Source organism: Candidozyma pseudohaemuli, assembly GCF_003013735.1.
Source record: "Candidozyma pseudohaemuli strain B12108 chromosome Unknown scaffold00007, whole genome shotgun sequence".
Lineage (NCBI taxonomy): Eukaryota > Fungi > Ascomycota > Pichiomycetes > Serinales > Metschnikowiaceae > Candidozyma > Candidozyma pseudohaemuli.
The window spans coordinates 176,257-201,402 of record NW_020194441.1 but is presented as its reverse complement, the minus strand read 5'-3'; the positions used below and the strand labels follow the sequence as shown (position 1 = coordinate 201,402).

Sequence of the window (25,146 nt, the reverse complement as noted above, 5' to 3'; positions counted from 1 at the left end):
GAGTGCGTGAAGTTATCTACAACCACCACCTCAGATGAAATAAGATTTCTACAATGGCATCGAGTATACCTTATGATCCCGAGGAGTTTGAAAATAATAACCCATTTGCTGAACCAGAGCAATATACGCCTAGTGTCAATGTAGGCACAATGACGGAAGAGGTGGACCCGCCTCCAGAGGAAGAATCGTCCAACACATACTATGGCCAGCAAGTCGAAGAAGAAGAACAAAGCCAGGAGCAAAATCCCAATGCGACAGATAATGAAGAGATGGGCACAGGTCGACTTGTTGAAGAGGATCTCAAAAAACTCTTGCCTGAGCGTTTCACCAACAAATACCTGATGCGTATCCACCTTCGGGAAATCGAGGAGAACAAGCCGAACAACCCAATTCTCAGATTCGACGCTTCCGTGAGAGGCTTACCTAAGTTCAGGGATAAGATTTATAAAGATATCAGACGTACTTATAACGAGGTCCACCGGTTCAACGAGTATTTGATCCTTTCCAACCTCGAGGTGTTTGTTCCGGTGATCCCCAGCCCAATCACCTCCTATCCTGCTGGCGGGGAGGATGAAAGAAAACAACAGCTATTCAACTGGCTGGAGTGGTTTAGCAGAATTACGCGAAACCCAATCCTTGTCAGAGACGAGGAGTTTGTTTACTTCATTGAAAGCGATTTCGGCTACTCTGTCATCAACTCGAACCGCAAGCAGCTGGTGGCCAGTGGCTTGATGAGGAAGACGATGAAGCAATTGAACACACCGTACGATCCCTACCAGGAGCTTGCGCTGTTCAGGCCAATGATTAAGTCGGCCTACTTGCTATGTCAGCGATTAAACAAAACAATGGATAAGAATCAAAAGTTAGAACGTCATCTACTGAACAACATCAGCGAATTGGGAACGAAACTCAAGGGCCTTGCCCAGTTTGAGACAGTACATCCTGGTATGCGCAACTTATGGGAGAAACTTGCCAAGGTCACCCAATATCAGGCAGACTTGATACTTTTTAAACTGATAAGCGACATGGGCTCCCTTGGTGATGGTGCTAAAGCATTGAGTGCTGACTTTTTTGAGATCAAAGAAGCTCTTACCAATCGCTATCTTATCATGAGAGAACTAATACAGGCTGAGACCCAGACAAAGTCTAAGCATGTCCAAGCCACTAAGATCAAGAGCAGGGCGTCGCTAGATCCCATTAGAGCCGAGGAAGCTATTCGCTCCCTCGAGTATGCCCAAAAGGCAGAGGAGAGTCTCCACATGCAAGTGAAGAGAATCTCCGGGGAAATGATGTTTGAGAGAAAAGAGGTCATAGATTTCACCGAGAAGAAGATGAAAACTCTTTTGAAGCAGTTCACTCTCAACCGAGTCGAGCAACACCGCAAGCTCTTGAACCATTTCGAGAAGATACGGCTCGACGTAAGAATCATTGACGAGAACGGTGGCCTCTCGCGATTGAATCGTGAGCATCTTAGTCAGATGAAACACAACTTGGCACAATCACAAGCTGCAAATGGAGACTTGTGGAGCTCTCGCAAGTTCCGCAGTCTTACTCAGCAGCAAGCGGAGAAGGAAGAGGTATTAAAGAACAAGACAGACATTGACACAGGGTCCATTGATGCCAAGAAAGCGGCTTCCATGCTTGGAACCTCTACATTTTAGATAGCAAAGAGCATTCATTCACTGCACATATTCAACCGTCAGTTTAGTTGACAACGTATCTCTTCTCGGCCTCCTTCCAGTTGATAACGTTCCAGATGGCCTTGAAGTAGTCAGCCTTGACATTCTGGTACTGCAAGTAGTAGGCGTGCTCCCAGGCGTCAATGGCAACCAATGGCACCAATGGACCAGTAACGGTGTCCTGGTTGGCGGTGGTGACAACGTCCAATTGACCACCGTTCTCCTTGTTCTTGACGAGGAAGGCCCAACCGGAACCCTGGATACCAGCCAACTTGGCGTTGGTGACGTTTTGCAAGTTCTCAAGAGAGCCGTACTGCTCCTTGATTCTCTTGGCGAGCTCAGAGTCCTCGGATGGAGGCTCGCCACCGCCCTGGCTCTTTGGAGCCAAGTTCTTCCAGAACAAGCAGTGGTTTGTGTATCCACCGCCGTGGAAGTTGATGAGCTTCTGCAACTCGACGGTCTTCTTCACCTCGCCCTTCTGCTTGGCCTCGGCAAACTGCTCAATTGCAGTGTTGTAGCCGGTCACGTAGGTCTGGTGGTGCTTGGTGTAGTGGATCTCGTTGATCTGGCCCGAGATGTAAGGCTCCAAGGCATCGAACTCCCAGTCCAAGTCTGGAAGAGAAACCTTGTGTCTGACGGCGCCAATTGCGGAGGCGGCAGCGCCAGAGGCGGCGGCACCAACACGGGAGCTGTTAGCTTTGATGGGGGCGGTAAACATTGAGGGGTAGTGGTTCAAAAATAAGTTTGTAGAAAACCAGCAATGGACCACGGGGAACCGGAATAGCGCCAAATTTATATAGGGCTGGGGGCGCCTACCGGTGAGGATGTGTCTGCAGGACAGAACCGCTCACAGTGGGGCCCACACTTTGAGTATTTCATTGGTCGAGTGAGACAAGGGGTGCCATTGAGCAATTTAAAGTCACGGGCGCTTGATGGCTTACGACCAGAAAAACGTACATTACGTTTTTTCGACAGATTCTTTGGATTTTCGGTGGAGCCGACGAGCCGCACATGCCTGCTTATCAATGCGGTTTCTTTTGGAGTCTTGGTTGCAAAGCATGGCGCTAGCTGCGAGCAAGTGATGTCAATCCCTGGAGACCACTTCACCCGGAGAAAAAAAAAGTAAAGATTTACGTAGAATTGCCTTTTCCGAACGGCTTGTCAATTCATTACAATTCAATTGTTCCTGATTCGCCCACCAATGGCTATTTCGATGGTCGGCTCCGAATGAAATTTGTGGAGGTGTGGCAGGGCCACCGAGGTGCGAGAATTGGCTGCGTCTGGCGCTACAGGTTTTTTTGCTAAATCGGCACCAATGGCCTGAAAGCTAGCTTATTAATAAAACGATTTTCATTTAAACTCAAAAGGCAGCAAGCGTCGATTTTTGCATTGGCCTCCTCGGATCGTCGTCGTACATACACCTCATCTCGATTGCTCCATAGACAATGAAGGGCCTTGCAGCCACAACTCCTATACAGCTGAGACACCTGCTGACGTTGGTGGGGCCACCTCTACACAGGGCTAGCCTTCCTCTTGCTATGTAACCTATTTGACTGTTGGATTTTCTTTAAAATATGGGCCCATTGGCGTTGCTCTATGCCGCTAGTTTCTCAATGCACGCAACCGCTCAGCCAACTTGTCCTCCTTCTCCTCCGTAACGTTCGCCACAGGAGGCGTCTGGATGTCCACCTTGGTCTCGTTGAGCCCCTGCTTCATCTCTATGCCTGCCTCGTCGGCAATCTGGCTCATCAACTCGTCCACCTCTTCTTGTGGTGTGGTCAAGGCGTTCACGTTGTTGGTGGCTGACTCGTAGTAGTTGGTGGAGGCGTCCAAGTCCTCGAACTGGTTCTCGAATTTGTCCATGACAAGTGATATTTTCTCCAAGTTCATTGTCTGAAGCGCCTTGTCCATTCCTTTAATCACCCCCGCCATATTACCAGTCACTGAACGCATCGTCACTGCTGTTTGCACTCGCGAGGCCACAGCATCGATTCTAGACGCTAAACGTAAAAGATTTACTCTCTCGTTGGCTTTTCTGATGGCGTTTTGGGCGTAGAGTTGTGCAATGTCGCTGTTTCCTTGCATCATGGCTTTTTTGGTTTTTGCCTTCTCAGAAAGCTCCTCCTTGGCGGCCTTGGTGGCCTGTCGGTTCAACAGCTTTGCTGTGAACTTGAGTTGGAAAAGTGATTGTTCAAGTCCAGCCATGGCTCTATGTTGTATGGGTTCTGCTAAAACGACAGTAGTTTCTATAAGGCGACTTTCCTTATCTCAGTGCATCAACTGCAGGAACAGCTTGGAAAAGTCTACAACTAAAATTCATACGGGAGGTTTTAATCTGCTATTTACGAACAACAGCTAATCAATATCAGCTGCATCAGGCATGGTTTGGTCGCTTTGCTGAGACTGGTTGGAGTTAGGTCTTCCCTGACTGTTTTGAGCTGACAGACTTTGGGCTTGTGTCTCACGGACTCTGCGAATCATTTCTCTCAACATATCAGGCTGACTACCTTGAGTAGTATTGCCTCCTCTCAGAGTTTCAAAATGACGCATGAGGTTGTTGAACACCGGTTGGTAGTCTCCCGCAAGCATGTGGTTGAGCGACTCGGTCAAGTCCCACATTGGACTTCCCTCTCTTCTATTATCGCCATTGTTGGTGCTGTTATTGGTGTTGTCATTGCCAGTAGTTGTGGTATTGCCGTCGGTACCTGTGTTTCCATTATTTGTAGATTCGGTGGCATGGGGGGTAGCGCCTGTGGTTGACTCATCCGGTCTTGCTGCTTCTGCGCTTCCATTAGTCGCTCCAGTACCGGTGTTCCTACCAGCTTGTGTTGCGCTAAGGATAGGACCTCCCACTGTCTCCACGTGAACCTCAAAGTTAGGTGCATTTTGTCCATCTGCATTTCTTGGTGCGTCATTAGGGAAGTAGTTGGACGTCTGTGCTTGCATCATGTCACCAAAAATGTCACCTAGCTGGTTCATCAACCCCCGAATAGATGGTTGTGGGTTTTCAGTGTTGCCGGTTTCTTCGGTGTTTCTTGGTCCTTCGTCGTTGGCTGCCGGTGTCTGCGTAGTCTGATTGTTTTCAGTCTCACGACGCTGAGTACCAAGGTTGGGCATGCCAGTCATACCAGGGAAAGGAATGGTTACGGTAGATGCCTCCATCAGACTTCCTGCCAATACATCCAGGGCGACCTCAGGAGTGAAAATTGATGGACGGTGCTGGTTGGCTCTGACAGCGGTGGCTCTCACCTGGTCGAAGTTCTCGTCGTAGCTGAACTCAAACAAGTGCTGCTCCTCAGGACTTGCAACCCGTTGCAACTCCACCAAAGTTTTCTTTATCTCAGTCATGTAGAACTTAAGATCATTGATAGGTACTCTTTGCTGTTTGGCTCTTTTCTCGGTCAAGATGATGGCTTGTACAAGTTTATGGACAAACTGTGGGAATGCAGACTTTGCCAGGGCATCCTTGTATTCCTGCTTCTGCTGGAAGTCAAGTGTAGTGTTTGGAGGGTCGATATTACCCGCCAATGCATCAAGGGCATTTTTGTAGCCACGCAAAGCATGAAGGGTACGGCCCATGTATAACTCACAATAGCCTAGCTGGGCGTAAGCAGGCACAAAAGTTCTGTCTCTCAGAACAGCCAGCTTGAGATCCTGAATCGCCTCTGGGTAACAGTTGAGGCCGATAAATGCAATAGCTCGGTTAGTGAAAAGCTGAGCGAGGTTGTTGGCAGTGAAAATAGAGCACGAGTCAATAGCTGTGGTGTAAACCTTGATGGCCTGTGGGTATGAAAGGTTGGTCATAAGGTTATTGCCAAGCTCACGAAGCTGAAGGATGTATTCTTTCTGGGCACGTTGTTTGTCCTGGGTGCTTCCAGCAGCTTCAAGATGCGATTTGAGCACCTTCTGGAATGTAGACATCCAGCTGTTATAAGAGCAGCCAACAGAATTGCGCTTGAGTTCGCTTCCCACAGCCTGGATCTTAACCTGCTCGTCACCAATGGGCGAATTGGCCTTGAACGCCCAGTCTATTAGGCTGGCGAGGTGGTCAGCCATGACATCAGAAACAGCCGCAAACTTGCCATCTTCCAGATCCTCGCCCAGCACAATGCTAGCAGCTGTGGAAGCGGCGATATGTAGAACTCTACGGAGCTCTTGTTCCTTGTCCTTTTCGTAAGGTTCCGCATCGACTCTCTCGTTAACCAGCTCAGCATAGCGTAAGGCAATGCTAGGAGGAAGAAGCAAATCCTGCAAGTATTTGGCCACAGGGGCAAAAGGAGGGTCAAAATGCTCCATGCCTGAGTTGATGACCGTGGCAGTATCCACAAACTGGGCCACATAGGCAAGATCATTCTTCATTCGGGTCGAGTTCTCTCGATCTATGGTGGTCGAAGGAGACTCGATTTTCGTGGCGTACAAGGCTAGATGCTCCTTGAGCACCTCCAGTACGGTAAATCGCCATAAGTTGTCGTCGGAAAAGTCCAACATAGGGCTGAATAAATAGATGGTGCGTCGTGATCCAAGACGTTGGTTAAGAAGATGCGCCGACACCAGTGCTGCACATTCTGAAATGGCTACCAGGGGCGATTGCGAATATCTTATCGAATCCATATATCTTCGGATAACACAGGTACTTTCACTGTGGGTTCCAAGATGTCCGAATTTTTCTACAAAAAGCTGTCTTCACAGCTGCTGGTGACGCCTGCTGAATTGCTCACCACAGCCAATTGCGAGGACTCCTCGAGGATAAGAGCATTTCTCAGGCTCTCCCGGATCGCCACAGACGATACTATAAGCCAGCATTTGAACGAAACACAACCCAAAGACTGTGATGCTTACTTCAATCGCAAGATTGTTCCTCAGTGGCAGGCACGGGCACATGCTATTCAATTCTGCTCCGATTATGCTAAAAAGCTAGAACAAGAAGTGGCGGCTGCACTGCCTAAATCGGCCGATTACGACTTGAGAACGAATCCATACGCTTTGAAAGACGATCTTGAGAAAATAGAGCATCAGAATGCTCGCAGGGCAACTATAGAAAACTGGGTCCGCAACGAGCAAAATGTGGAGAAAATCATCAGGGAAGAAACAACCAAAATCTTCAACGACAAGTGCTACTACAAGGACTGGCTACAACAGTTCGCAGATGCAATCAGTAAATAGGTATCATTCATCATCAAGCTAATTGTTCTATTTGTACATTTTATCAATCTATCTGCCCGCAGCGGCAGCAGCAGCATACGCCAAAACACTGCCGGCCTTCTTTGGAGCCGGCTTCTGCGAAGAAGAAGAAGATGGGGGTGACCTCGTACCGTTTGATTTGTTCGAACCCTTAGATGGAACTCTAGGTTTTGACGACGATCTAGATGGAGTTTTAGTAGAGCTTGTTTTCTTGGGCTGCTTATTTTGCTCGCTCACCATGTCTTTAGCCCAGATCAAGCAGTCGATCCAGCCTAAGTGCTCTCCGATACGAATGACTTCTCCCTTCTTATCCACGACACGTGCCGACTTTTCATATTTGGGCTTATCGTCCTCCTTAACACGTTTGAGGAAGACAAGGTCTCCGCCTTCCTTGATCAATTCAAGAATGAGATAACCATACACCTCTTCACCGTGAGACGAATTGGAGCCCTCATCTTCGACGTAGATGCTCTCAAATTCATAATCATACATCAGGTAGTCACCACCTTGGTTAGCAGTAAGATCAACCAGCATGACTTCGAGATTCTCATAGATCAAGAAGATACGAGCCTTGTTACTCACGCAGGCAACAACAGGCACCATGTTCCTGTCAAGCACGTCTTGGTATCTATCCACAAGACGCTCGATAGTCTCATCGTCAATGCTGCCGGGTTTTCTATCAATGAGCCTGTTGCTCAACTGCAGCTTGAGAATAGTATCGAGCTTGATTACCTTTTCATCGTGTTCCAAGAAGGAGGAAATCTCCTTAAAGGTGACAGTGTTTGGTGCTGGTTCTGGTGTTCTCTCTGCAGCTGAAGGCTTCAGTGGAGTACGAGAGCGTTCTTGTTGTTTTGGCTTTGCATTAGTACCCGCTTTGAAGGCTGAAGAGCTTGCTGCACTTTTTGCTGCCGCCAGTGACGCAAAGTTTCCCTGTGGAATCTTTGGAGATGTAGAAGCACTGTTGGTAGCTGAAGTGGGTCTTGAACCTGGCCTAGCAAAAGCTGTACCCGAGCGCAAATCCTTGTACTGAGGCGAGCGTGGGGATGTACTTCCAGACGAAATTTGAGTCTCGGCCATTTTGTTTTCTAGAGTCGGGATACTGCCTGGTTGTGATATGTTATTTTGTGGCATGCGGGGCATTTGACGCCTTTGCTGTGGTGGGACAGGCTGTTTCTGTATCATTGGAGCCTGCTGTGGTTGAGGTTGGTATTGGAACAGGGGAGCATTCTGCAAAGGTGGCATGGCTCCAGGCGGAGGAGGCCTGGTCTCTGAGGGTCTCTGTTTCAAAGGAGGCATTTTGCGAGCCTGCTGCGGAGTATTAATTGCCATGAAATTTGGATCATTGGGCATGATTTGGGTGGTAGTCTCCACGGGCCTGTGGGCGGGTAAAGTTGAAACTGTAGGAACATTTCCAGAGCTCATGCCCTTCTTTATTCTAGTAGGTGGTTGATGGGTCTTCTTGCCGCCCATTGTTGGGACCAAGCTGAAGTCCAGCAGTTGGATCTGTGAGTGGAGCTGGTAATTCGATGAGGATTTGTTCATATTTCGGCTGGCACCAGACTTCATATGTGGTGCACCAAAGTTCTGTTGTGGGGTCGAAGGAGCACCGGGGTGGTATGGTTCAAACCGTGGGACCTTACGGTTCCAGATATAATTGCGATCCTCCCAAGGGACCCCGTGGAACCAAGGCTTAGCCTGTATTTGAGGTATAGTGAGTCTTTGGTGGGTTTCTGCTATGAGGGTTTGGTCGACGATTTCCTTTACGCCAGGAGGCACAACATTTCTGTAGGAGTAGTTCACGCCGATAATTTTTTCGAAAGTCAAATACTCTGTTGGACCCTTGAAAGGCGGGAGACCGTTGAAGAACTGGTAAAGAATGCATCCGAGAGCCCAGACATCACTTTCAAAACCACATTCATTGTATTGGAGCAATTCTGGTGGAACGTACTCGGCTGTTCCCACAAAGGATCCCTTTCTGTCCTTCTGTGGCTTCTCGGCGACGGTGTCGTAGTTTATAGTCTCGCCTTGTACGTCGTCCACCTCTCCGAGAAGTTTGGCAGCGCCAAAGTCTGTGATTTTCAAATTAAAGTCGTAGCCCACGAGAATATTCTCTGGCTTCAAGTCTCTGTGAATGACGCCCTTCAGATGAATGAACTTCACCGCATCGATGATCTGGATCATGTAGAACTTCAGCACCTGCTCCGAGAGCGATCCGAACTTGCTGATGATGGAGAGAAGCTCACCGTACTCAGCAAAGTCTAGCACGAAGAATAGACTGGCGTCGTCCTGGAAAGTGTAGTAGAGCTGAACAATACCAGGATGCTGCTGGCCCAAACGGTGTAACGTAGACTTTTCAATGTTCACGTATTTGATCTTGTCCTCCTTGACGATGTGTCTCTTCAGGAGCACCTTGATGGCGTATGTCTTCTTGTTGTATAGGTCCATGGCGGAGTACACGGTGGAGTAGGAGCCCTCACCGATCCTTGTACCGAATTGGTAGTCTCTGACCGTTCTTCTTCGAGAGTTGTTGGAGCCGTTAGCATCGTGCTGGACATCCGGAGAGCCCGTTGTGCCGTTTTGGCCCACGATGGAGGGCTGTGTCTGGGTGGACATGAACTGGTAGCAATCTATGAGATCGGAGTGGGATGTCGGGATATGCAGTGAATGGAGGTATTAGTAGAGGAGCACCCGGGTTTTGGAGTTATATTATGGATGTTGGAGGGCCAGGCGTAGCTCAGTTTCTGGTGTGGTTGATCCGAAGAATTGACGTAGATAGATGAAAGCCACGAGAGTATGTGCCAGAAGTCGCAAGGTACAGCAAGGTGTGTTTTTGGAAAGGCCTATTTGGTGCGAACTGAGACCGGCACTGGGGTTAATATAACCGATATGTGATCTGGAGAATACGGGCGACTTTAACGGATATTTTGATGCAGAAGAAAAAGGAAGTTTATGTATTAAATAGAGGTTATTTGCCTGAGATGCCCTGGTTGGATGGCTTACTTTTTTTTGCTTCTCGGCCGACTTGTTACTTGGCTGCGAAATGTCTTACAAACACCGACCCTTGTGTGCCTACTCTGAGAAGCATTTCTTGGACTTTTGTTTTCTTAGACAGCCCTGGACGGGTGCCTTAAAGCCCTGTGCGCTCGTGATTTTTGATGAAACGTGTGGTCATGGAAATAGGAGTGTAGAGTACTCTCTGTGGCTAACACGGACAGCCTGAGGTTTTTCTGTAGACATCCATGCTTTACAATGTAAAAAAGACTTCTGAGAGCGATTGGGTACCTAAGGAAGGGCCCTTTGTATGCCTGTGCACTAGCGTTTATACGCCAAATGAGATACACGAACCCGTCGACAGCGCAACTTGCATAACGAAGAATGATTCCTCGTGAATAATGTTCGAGAAGATTCACGATGCTTTTACGTGAATCTGACAAACACGCCGGTCGTTGACTTATCTGAGAGACTGGCCCGAATTTTACCACTATGTTGAGCCCTAGTTTGATTAACACATGCCAGGCGATAAAATGGAAACGCTCACGCTATTTTCTCGACCTTTCTTTTTAAAAATTTGCCATTAAAGCTTAAACCTACTTTTGTATGACCATACCACGGAGGTTCGGATATAATGGAAGTCAACCCCAGACTTAAGCTTGGCTGCGAAATCTAGTACGTGAGGATTACGTCACACTACCAGAGTGCGCCGAAGGGCTACTGATATCAAAGGGTCACGAATCGGAAATTATCAAACATCTCCTGCTACTTCTTTGCATAAAATTCATTAGAATTTTTCCCTCCACTTCAAATTCCTCCCTAAAATACCCCCTGGTTCTAGATACTGCTCGCTTACGTTTCTGATCGAATCTCACCCAAAGCGGAAGACATCTTCTGCAGTACATTTGCAACTTTTCTCCAGACGAACAGGATCGTCTTCCTAAACTCATTTCCACTTTCCACAAACATGTTCAGTTCATCCGTGCTGCTACGTAGTTTGCCTAAAACTGCGTTCGCCAGAGCCTTGACCTCCTCGGTGGCAATACGAAAGCCAGCTCAAGGAGACCAACTCACTCGCTTATTCGATAGCCAGAAGTGTTTCACGAATTTCAACAAGGCTCCTGGCGGCTACTTCAAAACAAAACAGGTTGGCTTGTTCAGAAATGAAAAGCTCAAGTCTCCGGATGGGCTCATAGAGTTCTCCAAGGAGTCACTCCAGAAAGCAAAGAGCTTAGTCAAGACGATGCTCTTGGAAGCAAAAAACACAGACCACGGCAAGCTCAGCTATATCAGAAAGCTTGATCAGCTTAGTGATATCTTGTGCCGTGTGATAGACGCAGCAGAGTTCATCAGAGTGGTGCATCCGAGTCAGAAATGGGTCGCTGCAGCCCAGAATACTCATGAGATCATGTTCGAGTACATGAATCAGCTCAATACCAATGTGGACTTGTACCGAACTTTGGTGCAGATCCTCGAGCTGGACGTTGTCAACAGCTTGAGTCAAGAAGAGATCGATGTCGGCAAGTACTTGAGACAAGACTTTGAAAGATCCGGTATTGCCATGGATCCCGAGACAAGAAACAACTTTGTCGCTATCACCCAGCAAATCTCGCTTTTAGGAGCCTCGTATAACAACGAGGTTCACGATCTTGAGAGCTTCTGGTGTACCATCAGCCATCAGGAGTTCGAGCTGATAGAGGACCAGAAACTAAAAAGTGACATCAAGGAATACCAGGCTAAAGCACCTCGGGCCAGCTCACAAGGTATCTCCATACCTCTTGCAGGACAGTTACCCTATTCGATCTTGGTCAGATGCTCCAATGAAGAAGTTAGAAGAAAAGTATGGATTGCTTTACACAACTCGCCCAAGCGTCAAATAAAAACGTTAGACAGCTTCATCAAATACCGGGCTCTTTTGGCCAATATGTTGGGATATCTGTCCTTTGCGCATTACCAGCTCGAACACAAGATGGCAAAGTCTCCACAGAATGTAATTGCCTTCCTTACCAACCTTCAAGAAACGCTTCTTTCTGAAAAGAAGGGTGTCATGAGTGAGGTAAGAAGCTTATACAAGCACAAAGGTGGAAGCGATCTTTCACATTCGAACGATGAGATCTTGGCCGAAGTTAAGCCTTGGGACAGAGACTACTTGTTAGCGAAGCTGATGCAGAATGGTGAGGATGATCACACCAAAGAGATTTCAGAGTATTTGTCCGTGGGCACTGTGATGAACGGTCTCAGCAAGCTTTTTGAGAGCATCTACAATGTTGCTCTTATTCCTGAAAGAACCGACAAGGGCGAGACCTGGGATTACGGTCATGTTCGCAAGCTCAAATACGTCAATCTCACGAACAACGAGGTTTTGGGATACTTATACGTCGATTTTTGGTCCGAGAAAGTTCTCCCCTCCCACTTTACTATCGTTTGTTCTAGAGAGCTCAACACGTCAATTGGCACGGAGCACAGAGAAGATATTGAGCAAACTGTTCACCTCAGCAAAGACAAGGACTACCAGCTTCCTGTCATTGCGCTTGTGTGCAACTTCCAAAAACCAAAAAGTACTGGCATCGGACGTCTTGCTGGCAGAGACAGCGACATGCCTACACTTTTGACGCTTGAGCAGGTTGATACAATTTTCCATGAAATGGGCCATGCGATGCATTCGATGCTTGGAAGAACGAAACTTCACAATCTTTCGGGAACTCGTTGTCTGACCGACTTCGTCGAGCTTCCTTCTGTGCTCATGGAGTCGTTCAGTAATGACCCTAGAGTGCTTTGCAAGATTGCCAAACATTACAAGACTGGGGAGCCATTGCCTGAGTCGCTCTTGAAAAGCCATCAGGCAAAGAGAGATTCACTCAAACATTGTGAGTCGTACATGCAATCGAAGATGGCTCTTCTTGATCAAGTCTTGCATGACGAGAAGGTTGTCGATTTTGGCGACCACGAATCTTTCAAGAAATTCAGCTCCACTTCCGTTTACCACCACCTTGAAGCAGAACTCAAAGTGTTTGCCGACCAGTGGTCCACCTGGCATGGCAAATTCCCCCACTTGTTTTCTTACGGAGCTGTCTACTACTCATATTTATTAGACCGTGCCATTGCTGAGAAGATTTGGAACGGACTCTTTAAAGACGATCCTTGGAGCCGAGCTGCCGGTGAAAAATACAAGGAGAGCATATTAAAATGGGGTGGCGCCCGTGACCCATGGCGCTGTTTGGCAGATGCTCTAGACGATGAAGAATTGGCCAAAGGAGATGCTAGAGCCATGCAAATTATAGGCCACTTGTAAATAAATTACGATCGACGCTAATGACGATGTAGTACTACTATCAACTTCGCACTCGTTATTTCGCATTTGAACTGTAGCCTCATGAGCACATCCAGATTATGGAGTCGATGCTTAAGCTCGTTCAAAAGCACCACTGCTCTCAAGAAGCCTGTGCTAGACATCAAGGGAATTGTGGCACGCCAGGATGAAATGAAAGAAACGCTTCGTCGCAGAGGTCTACATCAAGACGACCTCAACTTCCTCATCGAGAACAGACAGAATGAAACACAGCTACAGCGAGAAAGAGATCATTTAGTTCGTGATCGGAAACAAGAAGGTGCCAAATTGGCAAAGCTACGAAAAGTGGGTGGCAGCTCGGAGGAGATAGAGGAGTTGCAGTCAAGTCTCAGTTCGATGAAGCCGATCATAGCTGATATGGAGGAGCGTCTTTCAAACTTGTCAGAACAATTACACGAACACACTGAGGCATTGCCCAATTGGTTAGATCCATCTGTTCCGTCTGACCCAGAGGTCCCCGAATTGCATTCCATCATAAATGAGAAATCCGAAGATGCCATCGTCGCCCTGCTACCTCAAACGGCAATTGACCACAAGACTGTTGCAGAAAAGCTTGGACTTGTCAATTTCTCGGTCGCATCTAGAGTGTCTGGCTCATCTTGGTACTACTTGATTGGAGGCGGGGCTCTTTTAGAGCAGGCTTTGGTCCAATATGCCCTTTCAAAAGCTAGACAAGCAGGATACAAGATGGTGATTCCTCCTACAGTCGTCAAGACAGAGATCACGCATGCCTGTGGCTTCAAGCCAAGAGATCAAAATGGCGAGAAGCAAGTGTACGAGCTTGAAGATGAGGGCGTCTCTCTCACTGGTACAGCAGAAATACCCTTGGGTGCTCTTCACTCATCTTCTGTGCTCGAGAAAGAGGAGCTTCCCATTAGATATGTTGGTGTTTCTCGCTCTTACAGAGCTGAGGCAGGCGCCAGTGGAAAGGATACGACAGGTCTCTATAGAGTCCATGAATTCACGAAGGTTGAGCTTTTCCACTTTACGACTCCTGACAGAAGTGCATCAGAGCTTGAGGATTTGAGAGAATTTCAAACATCCATTATTACTGAATTAGGCATAAAGGCGAGAATGTTGAATATGCCTACCACAGACCTTGGCGCTCCTGCTGTGAAGAAGTATGATTGCGAGGCATGGATGCCAGGCAGAGGTGGATGGGGCGAACTTACTAGCTCCTCCAATTGCACTGATTATCAAAGTAGACGTTTGGGAATTCGATTGAAATCTGATGATGGTTTGATTTACCCACACACGCTCAATGGTACAGCTATGGCTGTTCCTCGAGTTATTGTTGCCATAATCGAGCAATTCTACGACCCACAACTGGATGTTGTTGTTATTCCTGAGGTCTTGAGACCTTACATGGATGGTAAAACCGTCATTACGAAAAATTGATGGATATATTTGTACATAGACTCCGCCATCAAAACTCTTCGGTTTCATTATAGCTCTCTTCCTTTACCTCTTTAAGTGGCATACTAACCACACGCTTTTTGGGCATATTCAAGCTAGCCCCTTCCGAGCCAGCTAAGGCATCTAGCCTTCCTGAATGTAGCTGCTGAAGATTGCTGTATTTCTGGCTGTCATTGAACTGAAGATCGTCTGTAAATTGTCTTGCTCTTTGTTCGAGTGCTTTGAAATGTTCACCAAGGCGCGAGTATTGGTTGTACTTCTCTTTGTAGCTTTCGCAGAGGATATCGTATTTTTGTTGGAGATCGAGATGGCGTCTTTCGAGCTCATCTGTTGATTTTTGCAAAGCAAGACGCTTTTCGAGATCTTTTACAACGTCTGACTGATTTTCAATCGTCTGCTTCAATGCATCAATTTCTTTGGAGAGCTCGGGAGATGTTCCACTAGCTGAGGGTTCTTGCAATTCAAGGGAGATTGACAACTTATCAAGGTCTTCGCAGATTCTTGAGCTTGACTTTTTGTTATCTTCTTGGATTGATTTTAGCAATGTACTGATCTCAGTCCATTGATTCTCCTTCGTGTTTGTTTCAATGCTCTCGCGTAGCAGTCGAAGTTCCTCACTAGAATCTTGGCTGCTTAGGGCGTCAAGCTTTTCTAAAATCCTTGTAACATCAAACTTCGTTGCATTGCCTTCGGTAGTGACTTCTTCGGAATACTTCGCTATGCTTTCAAGTACACGATTCAAGTTCTGGTTGTTGTTCTTCGATCTGTCGATCAACTGTCCAAGATCTAAGCTGGTCTGCTTTGTATTTGACTCAAGATCATACAAACTTTGCTTTATCTCTTCGTTGGAGTTATGTATGTATTCGAAATGATCGTCAATGTTGTCGCTCTGTAGGAAGCTCAACTTCCCTATACCGCCATTATTCTGTTTGTTTGGTGAAATAGGCCGGAGTGTTCTTTTAGATGGCGTTGGTGAGCTATCATTGATAGACTTATCCGGATTCTTTGACGGCGTCGTGGTGACGTTTTCTTTATCGTAGTATGACATAAGTTGGCTAATCTGTGTATCGATTTTCTGGCATCAACTCATAAACGTAAACAAAGGACGCGATGCATGCACACCCGTCAACATGGTTGCAAACTAGTGGATCTACACCTAAATCGATTAAAAATTATGCTACTATTCTTTTCATTATAAAATGGTATCAAGTCTCTTGCGTTATTAAAATCCAAACTTTGACTTCACCGCCAGCGAATAGAAAGACTTCTTGGTGCTATCAGCAGTTTCAGTCATAGATTCCGAGAGCCCACTACCAAAGTCGTTGATTCCGTTTTCAACGTAGTCTATGCCATCTCTGAAAGACTTCATGAAGCCTTGAGTACCAAATGAGTAGGGATTTGCATTGGCTGATTTTCTGACGGGCTCGTCGTAGGCCTTCTCTTTTCTCCCGCTCTTGGTTGAAGGAGCACCATAGGCATATGATTGATTTGGGTTAGCCTCAGGGCTGATGTTGTATGCCATTTGACTCTCAATGTGCTTTGCGGGCTTTCTGTTGGGACCTGCAATCAAAGAAGCCAAGTCCTTAGGTGAGACATATGTGGTTTGACCCTTGGCCCACAGCAAAGCACCTGCTGCTGGACGAGGAGGCATGATAGCGTTCTCATTGAACAATAGATCTGAGGCCTTCTCTTTGGGTTCTCTATAAGATTTTTCGTCGTAAAGCAAGAAGTCAAGCATTTCAGACTGGTTGAGTTTAAGAATGACTTCACCCGAAGGAAGAATGTCAGACCCTGAACTGCTCCGGCCCTCCAAAACCCTCTGCACACGTTTAAAGGTATCATTTGGTAGCTTCACATCTGCTAAATCACTCAAGGCGGGTAAGGAAAATAGCTTGAGGAAGCCATTCTTGGTGAGCAGTGCAAGGGCAATGCCCTTAGCGCCTCGGAAATTGATGATGCCGCTTGCAACACAATTATCGTCGAGGACCTTGTGAGCTAGCTTCTGCTTTGGTGTTTTAAGCACTCTGATATCTCTCGCTGACGTCGTGACAATCAAACCCTGTACCAAGACACCCTGTGCCAATCTTTGGAACACGTCAAGGGTTGCAACTGCCAGAGCACCATTCGAGGTGTTAACAGGAATGATTTTATCAAGACCATTATCTTGATTATTCTCAGCACTTCTATAGTTCAAGCCAATTGTCTTGTCTGCCAATTGCACCTCAAAGCCTCCAGATGGAAGAGGGACAATCTTGAAAACAAGAAGGTTGCCACCGGCACTGGTGCCACAAAGCATCAATAACGAAGAGTATCCTTCCTGGCCATACTCCATAATTGCAAACTCAATGGTGGTAACGAAGCATTCTCCCGATACTGATGGAACATAGCTGGAGACAGCCTCTTGATTCAAAATCACAGCGGGACCTCTGGACACATCACAAACCACAAGCCTACCTGACTTGTAGCCAATGGCTGCAAAACCAGCTTGGGACATCTTGAGGCTGGTAATCTTGTCCTTCGAACCAAGAACCAAAAGATGCTCAGGAATGAAACTTGACGATGAAAATGGTCCCAGAATTCTGCTCCTCATATTAACGATGCTGGCATCGCCATTCTGATGCTGGACTGGACACTGTTCATACCCGGAATTTGCAGCTGGTTGTGCCAAAGGATTATGTCCTAGCTTGCCCATCTTGCAGATCAAAACGTTACCGTTGGCGAGGCCAACAACTAGTTCCCTGCTTTCAAAGCTGCATGAAACACTGGCAATTCTATATGAGCTGGACTCCTTTCCATTGTAGACAGTATTGCGGAATTCCAATGTTATCAACTTCTCTTCGTTGTGAAACTCGCCAGCGGTCACATCCAAAAATCTCACATCACCATTTTCATGACCGGTGATAACGATAGTGTGGTTGGTATCATCAAAACCGACAGTTTTAGGAAAGTTCTTGTTCACGGGTGCACCTCCGTTCACCAAAGGCTGATCATTAGAGCCCGCAGCTGTCGACCTCCTCTTTGAAAGAACGCCAAACCACTCCATCCTTTTAACACCCACAGTCGAGAAGTATGTTGTAGGAGGGACCGTAAACGCTAATGATGGTGGGAGAAGCAAGTTTCTCGTCGTACCGAGGCCACCGGCATCAGAGTTGTACTTCACCAAATACACAGCTCCCAAACTGGATATGAAAAGAATGCTCGAAGGGTTGTGGCAACCGTTGAAGTACAAAAGACCATCTTCGGCGAGCGGGAGAATTTTCTCAATGAATTCGTGAGGTCCGTCCTCTTTTCTTCTGCGATTAAATGGGACAGTGATCTTTCTTTGGCCATCTTGTGGACGGGAGTAAAATTCGCCCTGCTTTTCGTGAGATGTCAAGCTGTACTTTGCGGTCAATCCAAAGTCTAGCACATCCACGCACTCGGGATCAGATCTAGAGGCGCCGGTGACCAAAAGTTGAGTCACTTCTGGGTCCAATCCTGCAATCCACTTAGCCCTTATGGCAAGCGGGGCTTCTTCAAAGTTTAAGTTGCCGGCTGGCTCTCCAGGCATGTGAAGGCCGGTAGCCATCACGGTTCTTGCTTCAAGCAAGGTAGCAGTGTTGACATCCCAGAAAGCCAATGTTCCGTCATTATGAACAGCGACCATGTGAAGACCGTTCGGATGATAGTGAGCTTCGGTCACTAACGGGATAACCTCCTTTGCAGAGCCAAACACCTTCTTTTTACCACCTCTTTCAACGAAATTAGAGTATTCGAATCCTCTGCATTCACGAGTCAATTGGTAAACGAAAGAGTTTTTGATGATGCCCAGGGTGATCGAGTACTGAACAACGCAATGGTCGTATGTCACCAAAAGTGTACCGATATCTCTGGGGTGCCACTCGATACCTAACACTGCAGACATTTTCTGCTTCGGCATTACCATCTTTTGTAAATTGTCAACTCTCAAGGGTGAAAGACTGAATCGGTCGACGTCGTAGAAGACCACTGATCCGTTGTTAAGACCAACAGCCAACCAGTCCAAGGAAGGATCGGAGGCCACAGCCGTCACCGTACCGGGACAGGTGTAGTTTGCCAAGATGGTCTTGTTGTGTAAAGACAAGACTGTTATTCCACCCAGTGACTGGACACATACCAAGTAGACACCTTTGATGAAGCGTAAGTGGTCAATCGTACTCGTGGTTTTGAACTCAAAGACCACCTCGACCGTCTGCTGGCCATACACATGGATGGTATTCTCTCTGGTGCAAATTGCCAAAAGCGATTGAACTGGATCATAAGCTGCGGTTACGATGGAGTCCGGGGGAAGTCCCAATTGGTCTCCCACAGCTAGCTTAAGATGCTTAGGATTGAGCTCCTGAGGAGACAAATCACTTGACCCAGCGTTCTTGATAGCATTAGAAACTGACGAAAGAGAAAGGGGGGCCTTTCTCAGCTTCAATTTATTGAACATGGTGCAAGAAGCAGTGTAGGTCTTGGAGTTTTTGGAGTCTGCATGATGCCGAGCCGAGTGAGAAAGATGGTTGCAAACATGCATCAGCGAGGCACAGCCGGACTAGAGTTAAAAAGATTCACAAAATGAAAAACATTTGAAATACAAAGTTGAGAGAGCTTTAGAGGAAAAGGTAGTCTGAGTTTCCGAACAAACTGCCTCCTTTGTTTGTAAACGAGGGCTATCACAAATTGAAGAAATTACTGCGATCGCTCTTTTATCAAGCATAAGTCCGACTCGCTCAGAATTAGAGATCTAGACTAAATGTTGATCTTTTTTTTTATTTGACGAAAGACTAGCTTATGTTTACAAGGATGCCCTTGCCGATTCTCCACACTCACAGCGCTAGTATCAGTGGGATGTACGGGTGCGACTTATGGGAAACACGTAACTGGAATTCTCAATAGCCTTAGTTGTATTCATCAATCATGGTATGTTACGACAACAAAATGAGTCTCCTGTTAATGCTAACATTTAGTCCTGTGACAAGCTTATCGGCTTAGCAATGCTTGCTGTGGCAACTTTTGTCTTTTCATACTACACCACCTGGGTGTTCGTTTTGCCCTTTGTTGGTGAGGAGTCTGTGATCCAGAACTTCTTCTTGCCACGCGACTACGCCATCAAATTGCCTTTCCTTTTGCTTCTAGTTGCCGTTTTGGGTGTCGGCTCCTTCATTGGCTACGTGTTGGTGAAGAACGCTGAGAAGGAGAAGGCCAAGAAGAGTAAGAAATCCGAGTAAACACTATTCCTGGCCAAGATATTAACATTTTAGGACTAACAGCTAATGCCCGCAGAACTGACTAGCGTATGTCCATTCTATAAATATTGGGTATTTTGCTCCTTAATAATACGTTTTGATAGACTTTGACTTTACATGCGAATGGCATAATCTCCAGTGGTGGTGATATACCTCACGCCCTTGTATGGTTTGACAGAATCGCCCAAGCCTTTGGAGCTGATGACCTTAAGATTATCAATCTTGAGGCCACTGGCGAGCCCGCCTTTGTACGTGAAGGACACATTGTAGAAAAGAGGGGCAACTGGTTTCTTCAAAGATGCCTTATTCGAATCGTCCGCAACCTCGATAAGATTTTCGTGCAAGGATGGTGTTCGAGAGGAATCGGTGATAGCATCTTCTTCGGCAGTGTAGATACATCCTCGGAAGACTGGCTGCATGCCAGGCACAAGATCCTTGATTGTCCACTCACCTTTACCGTCTCCCTTATATCTGAAATCTCCGTGTGTGACTTTAATGGACTTGATGGCGCTGACGACATTGTTGGAATCAGCTTCGTCATCGTCACTTAAATCCTCACCTGCCAAAAGAGACAAATTTTGCTCAAAAGCGAAAACATCGATCTTAATGCTGTCGATTTTGTTAACGCCATGATGCTTAGATGTGATCACTCTGACCTCGAACTCGTTTTCGTTAATGCCAAGGCCCAGCTGGCAATCAAATTCAGGTAAACCAAGCATTGATAATGATGTCCTTTCCAGAAGTGTGTCAAGATCAACCTGGTATGACATCAACGTTGATTGCCCATCAGGAGGTATGAATGTCAATGTGTCTTTGCTTCGTTGCCATGAGTCAATGTTAATGCAAGGATGAAATCGAGTTGCTTCGACATATGATGACGCTGAATTGAAGGAGATTTGCAAAGTTGGTTCACCCGAGAGACGGCATAAGAAGTCGAGCTGGCCGTTGATCGAGCCAGTTACTGGTGATAACTTGTTCGAGGATGAGGTGACAGTTGAAGTGGAGTAGAATGCGGAATCGAAGTTTTGCGAAGATAGAAGCTCCACTTTCTTCTTACTCTTTTTAGGCTTGAGAATGACATTGACCGTCTCAATAAAGTCAACGTACATCTCATTATTAGTGTACTTGACATTGTTTCTCCGCCAAGGAGCAGCGCTTTCGTCCGAGTGCAGTGGCAAGGAACTCAGCGGTTGAGATGCATTGGAAAAAGATTGGAGTGTCTTTTTGGAAGCAGCTGATGCTAATTCAGATCCTGAGTTCAAGATCTTGCTAAGAAGGCTCTTGACCAGCACTAAATCGCGTAGTTGATTAGAGTCTGTCGTGTTGGGGATACCATTGTCGATCATCTCACTTAGCAATAATGTAAGTGTGTCGGTATTGGCATCAACCTTTGACACAGTCAAAGGTGCTCCGAAATATTCGTTCATAGCCTCAACTAATCTGTTGATGAACAAAAATGGAGCAAGAGGGTTGGTTTTCCACTTGCTTGAAGCTTGGAAAAGCAAATAAATGGTTAAGCCTTCGACTTTTCTAGAACAGATGTAGAACTCCTCATTTACCTTTATCAACGGAAGTGGTGCCTCGTTTGATTTGAGTGGATCTGTGCTTTCCTCATGACGAATTGATTCAATTAAAGTGCTGAGCAGTAGGTAATGGGGTGAGAACAGCAGCACCAAGTACTCGTAAACAAGCGAATCTTTGCCGTCAGCGATGTAGACTGCTTCGAACATGCTATGGCCTAGTATTTCTGAGTGTCAGATTCGATTCAGTGTATGGTACTATATCGGTGTACGGGTGTAAAGATGGTCAAGCTGTCAGTAGCTTAAGTTGCCATTGGTACTACCCAAACTCAAGTTAGGAGCCTCTGAGGTGTTCAAATCTTTGTTGATTTGATGATCAAAATGGTGGCTTTTTGGTGACTAAAAAAATTTCGATGGCGTAATTATTTATCTATTTTCTTGGAATCCGTTCGCAGTTTTGCAACCATGTACAATATTAGAGGTAAAATATAAATCGAGCCAGGTGAATATGCAAAAACCAATTATTTATTTTTTTTTTCTTCACTTTTGCTTCATGACTATAGTAGCCTATTAACGTTTGGTAACATCCTTAGAGAAGATTACAGTACAAATGATTTCACAGGTAACAAATATTATAATAAAGGGTCTAAAAAAAATGGGGAGGGGGGTCATAAAAATTAGTCGAGCCGTTCTTAAATCGTGGGGGGATTGTCATCAACAATAATAATCATGGAACAGCAACGGTCATTAAAACGCAATCTTCAAAAAAATGTTCAAAAACTATCTCACTTAACACACACATAAAACATCCGAGTTTTTGACATTTTCTTTCAGACCCATTAGCTTATTCACACGAAGAATTGTCATCAATGGTCCCTAATTATTTGGAGTTGTTGTTGGACGATGACTCACCGACAAGCTCAGAGGTCTCGTCAGCTTCATCGAGATCGACGTCCAAGTCACGAGCAACACGCTCGTCAATGTCCTTGACATCAGCCAAACCGTAGACGGTGATAGCAATCATACCCAAAACACCAGCAATAGCGGAGAACACCAAGGCCACAATACCTCTGGCAGTGAAACCAGCAGGCAATGGCTTCTGCTGAACGTTCATGCCGGTCAAGTCCATGTAGTTCTCAGAGTTGCCAGCAGCATTACCGGTGAGGTTAACACCAACCTTCAGACAAACCTGCTTGTGGTTCTCAGTGAACTGCTGACGAGGGTCCTTTTGCATCTCCTCAGGAGCCTCAATGAGAACAATAGCCAAACCTTGCTCCAAGTGCCACTCAATATGGCAATGGAAGAACCAGACACCTGGGTTGTCGGCCTTGAATCTCATGACAGCGTAGGAGTTTCCTCTAACAAAGATGGTGTCTCTCTTCATTGGAACTTCAGGGTAGTCAGTGTGGTTGTCGTAGTCGAAGGAGGTAGGATCTTCAAACTCAGGACCTCTCTCGATAAGCTGGAAAACGTGGCCGTGCAAATGGAAGGGGTGAGTACCATCATCCTGATTGTTAAGCACAATGTCGATAGTTTCATCCTTGTTCAACACAAAGGCGTTGGTGTTACCGTAGATGTAAGAGTTGGTTGCAAGATCACCAGCGGACATAGCAGAACCGAGAATTGGAACCTTAGGAGCAACATAGGTAATGTTGTTGAAGAAAGCGTAGTTCACACCGTCTCCCAAGTTGTCCATCTTCACGTCGATAACCACTTGTTGGTCGGAGTCTGGCATAAGCTTCTCTCCGTCCTTAGGCACCAAGTAGAAGTCATCAAAGAAATCATCGAAATCGTCAATGTAATACTCGTCTGGCATGCTGGTATCGTCCGTATACTGAATGAGGTTTGTACTGTTCAAGATCAAGTCGCCAGGAATAACATCCAACATGGAGGTGTCAAAAGCATTCATGAAAGCGAAGTTCTTGTCGGCAGTGTCCTTGGTCTTGATCAAAACACCGTAACGCTGAGCAATAGTCACATAAAGGAGATCAGTAGTGTTCTTCTCGACATAGACACCGTCTACCTCGACAATCTCAAACTCGTGATCTTCCATGTACAAGTACTGGGAGACAAAACCACCCATGTTAACGATACGCACAAAGTAGGTGGTGTTGGGCTCCACCTTCCAAGTGTTGTTTCTGGTCTCGTTGAACAAAAGGTTCTGGGGAATTGGCTCAGCACCAGTAGGGTTGTATCTGTTCATGAACTTTGGCTGCAAAACGTCAGCAGTGTCATGGTACCACTCGCCGATAGGCAAAATAAGTTCCTCGTCAAAGTCAAATGGGTAGTCGCTCTTGCTCTTCTCCTCAATGATGAAAGGAGCTCTCATACCGTCACCGTATTGACCGGCAGTGTGGGAGTGGTACCAGTAGGTACCCACCTGGTCGGCGACAGTGAAATTGTACAAGAAAGTCTCACCAGGGGGGATAGGACATTGGGTAACCATCTCTGGACCATCCATCTGGGAAGTACCGTTCTGGAACATACCGTGGAAGTGCAAAGTGGTGTTTCTGTCGTCAAAACCATTGGTCAAGTAAAGGTTCACAGTGTCGCCCTTCTTGACTTTCAAGGTTGGCAATGGCCAGGAGCCATTGAAACCAATAACATCACGTTCATAGACACCGTCAGGGTTTGCTTTCACCCAGCCAGTCTCAAAGTACCAAGTGTGAGTCTCAGCAGCGACCAAGCCGGCCCAGGAAGCGAGAAGCACGAAGAGATAAGACAATTGGATCATCTGCATGATAGAAACAAAAACAAAGAATTGGGTCCCTCCACAGATCCAACGAACAGGCTGAAGAAAAAAAGAAGAAAAGGGAAAGAAAAATGCCTCTTGAGCAAATATATAGGAAACATTCAGCTCTGCCGGCAGGAACTGGACAGGGAGACACAGGCATCGGCTTTACGCCTGTCCTGTGCGAGGCGACCTACTGACAGAGGAGTGCGGCGGGAAAAAGCAGATTAATCTGATTGTGTGCCGATGTCGGGAAAGTCTTTCCAGTGAGGTTTTTGTGCTTGCCGATGACGATGGGGGCTTAAATTAGGGGAAGATCGTGAGAGCTGCAAATCAGGAAACTGGGTATTCCGTCGGGCTGGTGGTGGGACTCTGATTGACGTTGACAGGTGGATGCCCAGCATTTTTTTTTGACAGATTCCCAAGCTACTTTTAGCGCTGGGGCAGTTATATCGAGGATGACAGCATATTGTTGGCCCGCATTTCATTGTGGGTTTCAGCGAATTGGAGCGCTGTCAAACCTGCCCCTGGACATTGCACCGACCCGCATGCGGCAGCCAGACCCAATATCACAGAAACCGAGTACGGATCAAACAGAAGGGTTCCAGCAGAAGAGCCAATTACTCGCCTCGCGAGCCCCTCGCTAAAAAAAAATGGGCCTGGTTTCGCATGGTAGGAGAATTTGCATATGCCAGCCTTGTGCTACTCCTCTGTCGGGCGGCTGTTTGTCGCATGCGATGTGGTATGTGACAGCTTTGTGCGGACATGGGCCTATCGAGCCTGAAGCGAACGCACCGGCCCAGTGGCGCCACTGATTGGACATTTTGGGCCAGTGGTGGCGCCAGAAAAAGTGCGAGAGCGAAATTCGGCACCAGCAAAAAAGCACAATTTGGCTCGTAAAAGCCTCCACGCCTGCCGGCCTGTACGGTGCAACAGGGCGGTTTCCAACGGGAGCCACTAAGCAGAAGCGCCTGCGCAGACCCACAGAGCCTGGCTGGAATTGCATTCCTGCTGTGAGGCTTTTTGTGGT

General features: G+C 46.7%; 12 protein-coding genes across 12 annotated transcripts; 4 read left to right on the top strand and 8 right to left on the bottom strand.

The window, feature by feature from the left end:
- Nucleotides 1-53: 53 nt before the first annotated feature.
- On the top strand, nucleotides 54-1,661 carry VPS17 (retromer subunit; the record flags this gene model as incomplete). The annotated part of the gene is made up of 1 exon (XM_024858417.1): nucleotides 54-1,661. The coding sequence occupies one exon, from the start codon at nucleotides 54-56 to the stop codon at nucleotides 1,659-1,661; it is 1,608 nt and encodes a 535-aa protein (XP_024713327.1).
- A 43-nt stretch (nucleotides 1,662-1,704) lies between these two features.
- On the bottom strand, nucleotides 1,705-2,397 carry SOD2 (superoxide dismutase; the record flags this gene model as incomplete). Its single annotated transcript, XM_024858416.1, has 1 exon — nucleotides 1,705-2,397. One exon carries the CDS (start codon nucleotides 2,395-2,397, stop codon nucleotides 1,705-1,707), a length of 693 nt encoding a protein of 230 aa, XP_024713326.1.
- Nucleotides 2,398-3,281: 884 nt separating this feature from the next.
- Nucleotides 3,282-3,884, bottom strand: C7M61_003060 (uncharacterized protein; the record flags this gene model as incomplete). The annotated part of the gene is made up of 1 exon (XM_024858415.1): nucleotides 3,282-3,884. The coding sequence occupies one exon, from the start codon at nucleotides 3,882-3,884 to the stop codon at nucleotides 3,282-3,284; it is 603 nt and encodes a 200-aa protein (XP_024713325.1).
- A 150-nt stretch (nucleotides 3,885-4,034) lies between these two features.
- On the bottom strand, nucleotides 4,035-6,167 carry C7M61_003059 (tetratricopeptide repeat protein; the record flags this gene model as incomplete). Its single annotated transcript, XM_024858414.1, has 1 exon — nucleotides 4,035-6,167. One exon carries the CDS (start codon nucleotides 6,165-6,167, stop codon nucleotides 4,035-4,037), a length of 2,133 nt encoding a protein of 710 aa, XP_024713324.1.
- Nucleotides 6,168-6,332: 165 nt separating this feature from the next.
- C7M61_003058 (uncharacterized protein) lies at nucleotides 6,333-6,842 on the top strand (the record flags this gene model as incomplete). The annotated part of the gene is made up of 1 exon (XM_024858413.1): nucleotides 6,333-6,842. The coding sequence occupies one exon, from the start codon at nucleotides 6,333-6,335 to the stop codon at nucleotides 6,840-6,842; it is 510 nt and encodes a 169-aa protein (XP_024713323.1).
- Nucleotides 6,843-6,890: 48 nt separating this feature from the next.
- On the bottom strand, nucleotides 6,891-9,473 carry PKH3 (protein kinase; the record flags this gene model as incomplete). Its single annotated transcript, XM_024858412.1, has 1 exon — nucleotides 6,891-9,473. The coding sequence occupies one exon, from the start codon at nucleotides 9,471-9,473 to the stop codon at nucleotides 6,891-6,893; it is 2,583 nt and encodes an 860-aa protein (XP_024713322.1).
- Nucleotides 9,474-10,818: 1,345 nt separating this feature from the next.
- On the top strand, nucleotides 10,819-13,143 carry C7M61_003056 (metalloendopeptidase; the record flags this gene model as incomplete). The annotated part of the gene is made up of 1 exon (XM_024858411.1): nucleotides 10,819-13,143. The coding sequence occupies one exon, from the start codon at nucleotides 10,819-10,821 to the stop codon at nucleotides 13,141-13,143; it is 2,325 nt and encodes a 774-aa protein (XP_024713321.1).
- Nucleotides 13,144-13,224: 81 nt separating this feature from the next.
- C7M61_003055 (putative serine--tRNA ligase) lies at nucleotides 13,225-14,598 on the top strand (the record flags this gene model as incomplete). The annotated part of the gene is made up of 1 exon (XM_024858410.1): nucleotides 13,225-14,598. One exon carries the CDS (start codon nucleotides 13,225-13,227, stop codon nucleotides 14,596-14,598), a length of 1,374 nt encoding a protein of 457 aa, XP_024713320.1.
- A 28-nt stretch (nucleotides 14,599-14,626) lies between these two features.
- On the bottom strand, nucleotides 14,627-15,664 carry C7M61_003054 (uncharacterized protein; the record flags this gene model as incomplete). Its single annotated transcript, XM_024858409.1, has 1 exon — nucleotides 14,627-15,664. One exon carries the CDS (start codon nucleotides 15,662-15,664, stop codon nucleotides 14,627-14,629), a length of 1,038 nt encoding a protein of 345 aa, XP_024713319.1.
- Nucleotides 15,665-15,838: 174 nt separating this feature from the next.
- On the bottom strand, nucleotides 15,839-19,069 carry SRO77 (putative Rab GTPase-binding protein; the record flags this gene model as incomplete). The annotated part of the gene is made up of 1 exon (XM_024858408.1): nucleotides 15,839-19,069. One exon carries the CDS (start codon nucleotides 19,067-19,069, stop codon nucleotides 15,839-15,841), a length of 3,231 nt encoding a protein of 1,076 aa, XP_024713318.1.
- A 909-nt stretch (nucleotides 19,070-19,978) lies between these two features.
- C7M61_003052 (uncharacterized protein) lies at nucleotides 19,979-21,595 on the bottom strand (the record flags this gene model as incomplete). Its single annotated transcript, XM_024858407.1, has 1 exon — nucleotides 19,979-21,595. One exon carries the CDS (start codon nucleotides 21,593-21,595, stop codon nucleotides 19,979-19,981), a length of 1,617 nt encoding a protein of 538 aa, XP_024713317.1.
- Nucleotides 21,596-22,265: 670 nt separating this feature from the next.
- Nucleotides 22,266-24,125, bottom strand: C7M61_003051 (multicopper oxidase; the record flags this gene model as incomplete). The annotated part of the gene is made up of 1 exon (XM_024858406.1): nucleotides 22,266-24,125. The coding sequence occupies one exon, from the start codon at nucleotides 24,123-24,125 to the stop codon at nucleotides 22,266-22,268; it is 1,860 nt and encodes a 619-aa protein (XP_024713316.1).
- Nucleotides 24,126-25,146: the final 1,021 nt, after the last annotated feature.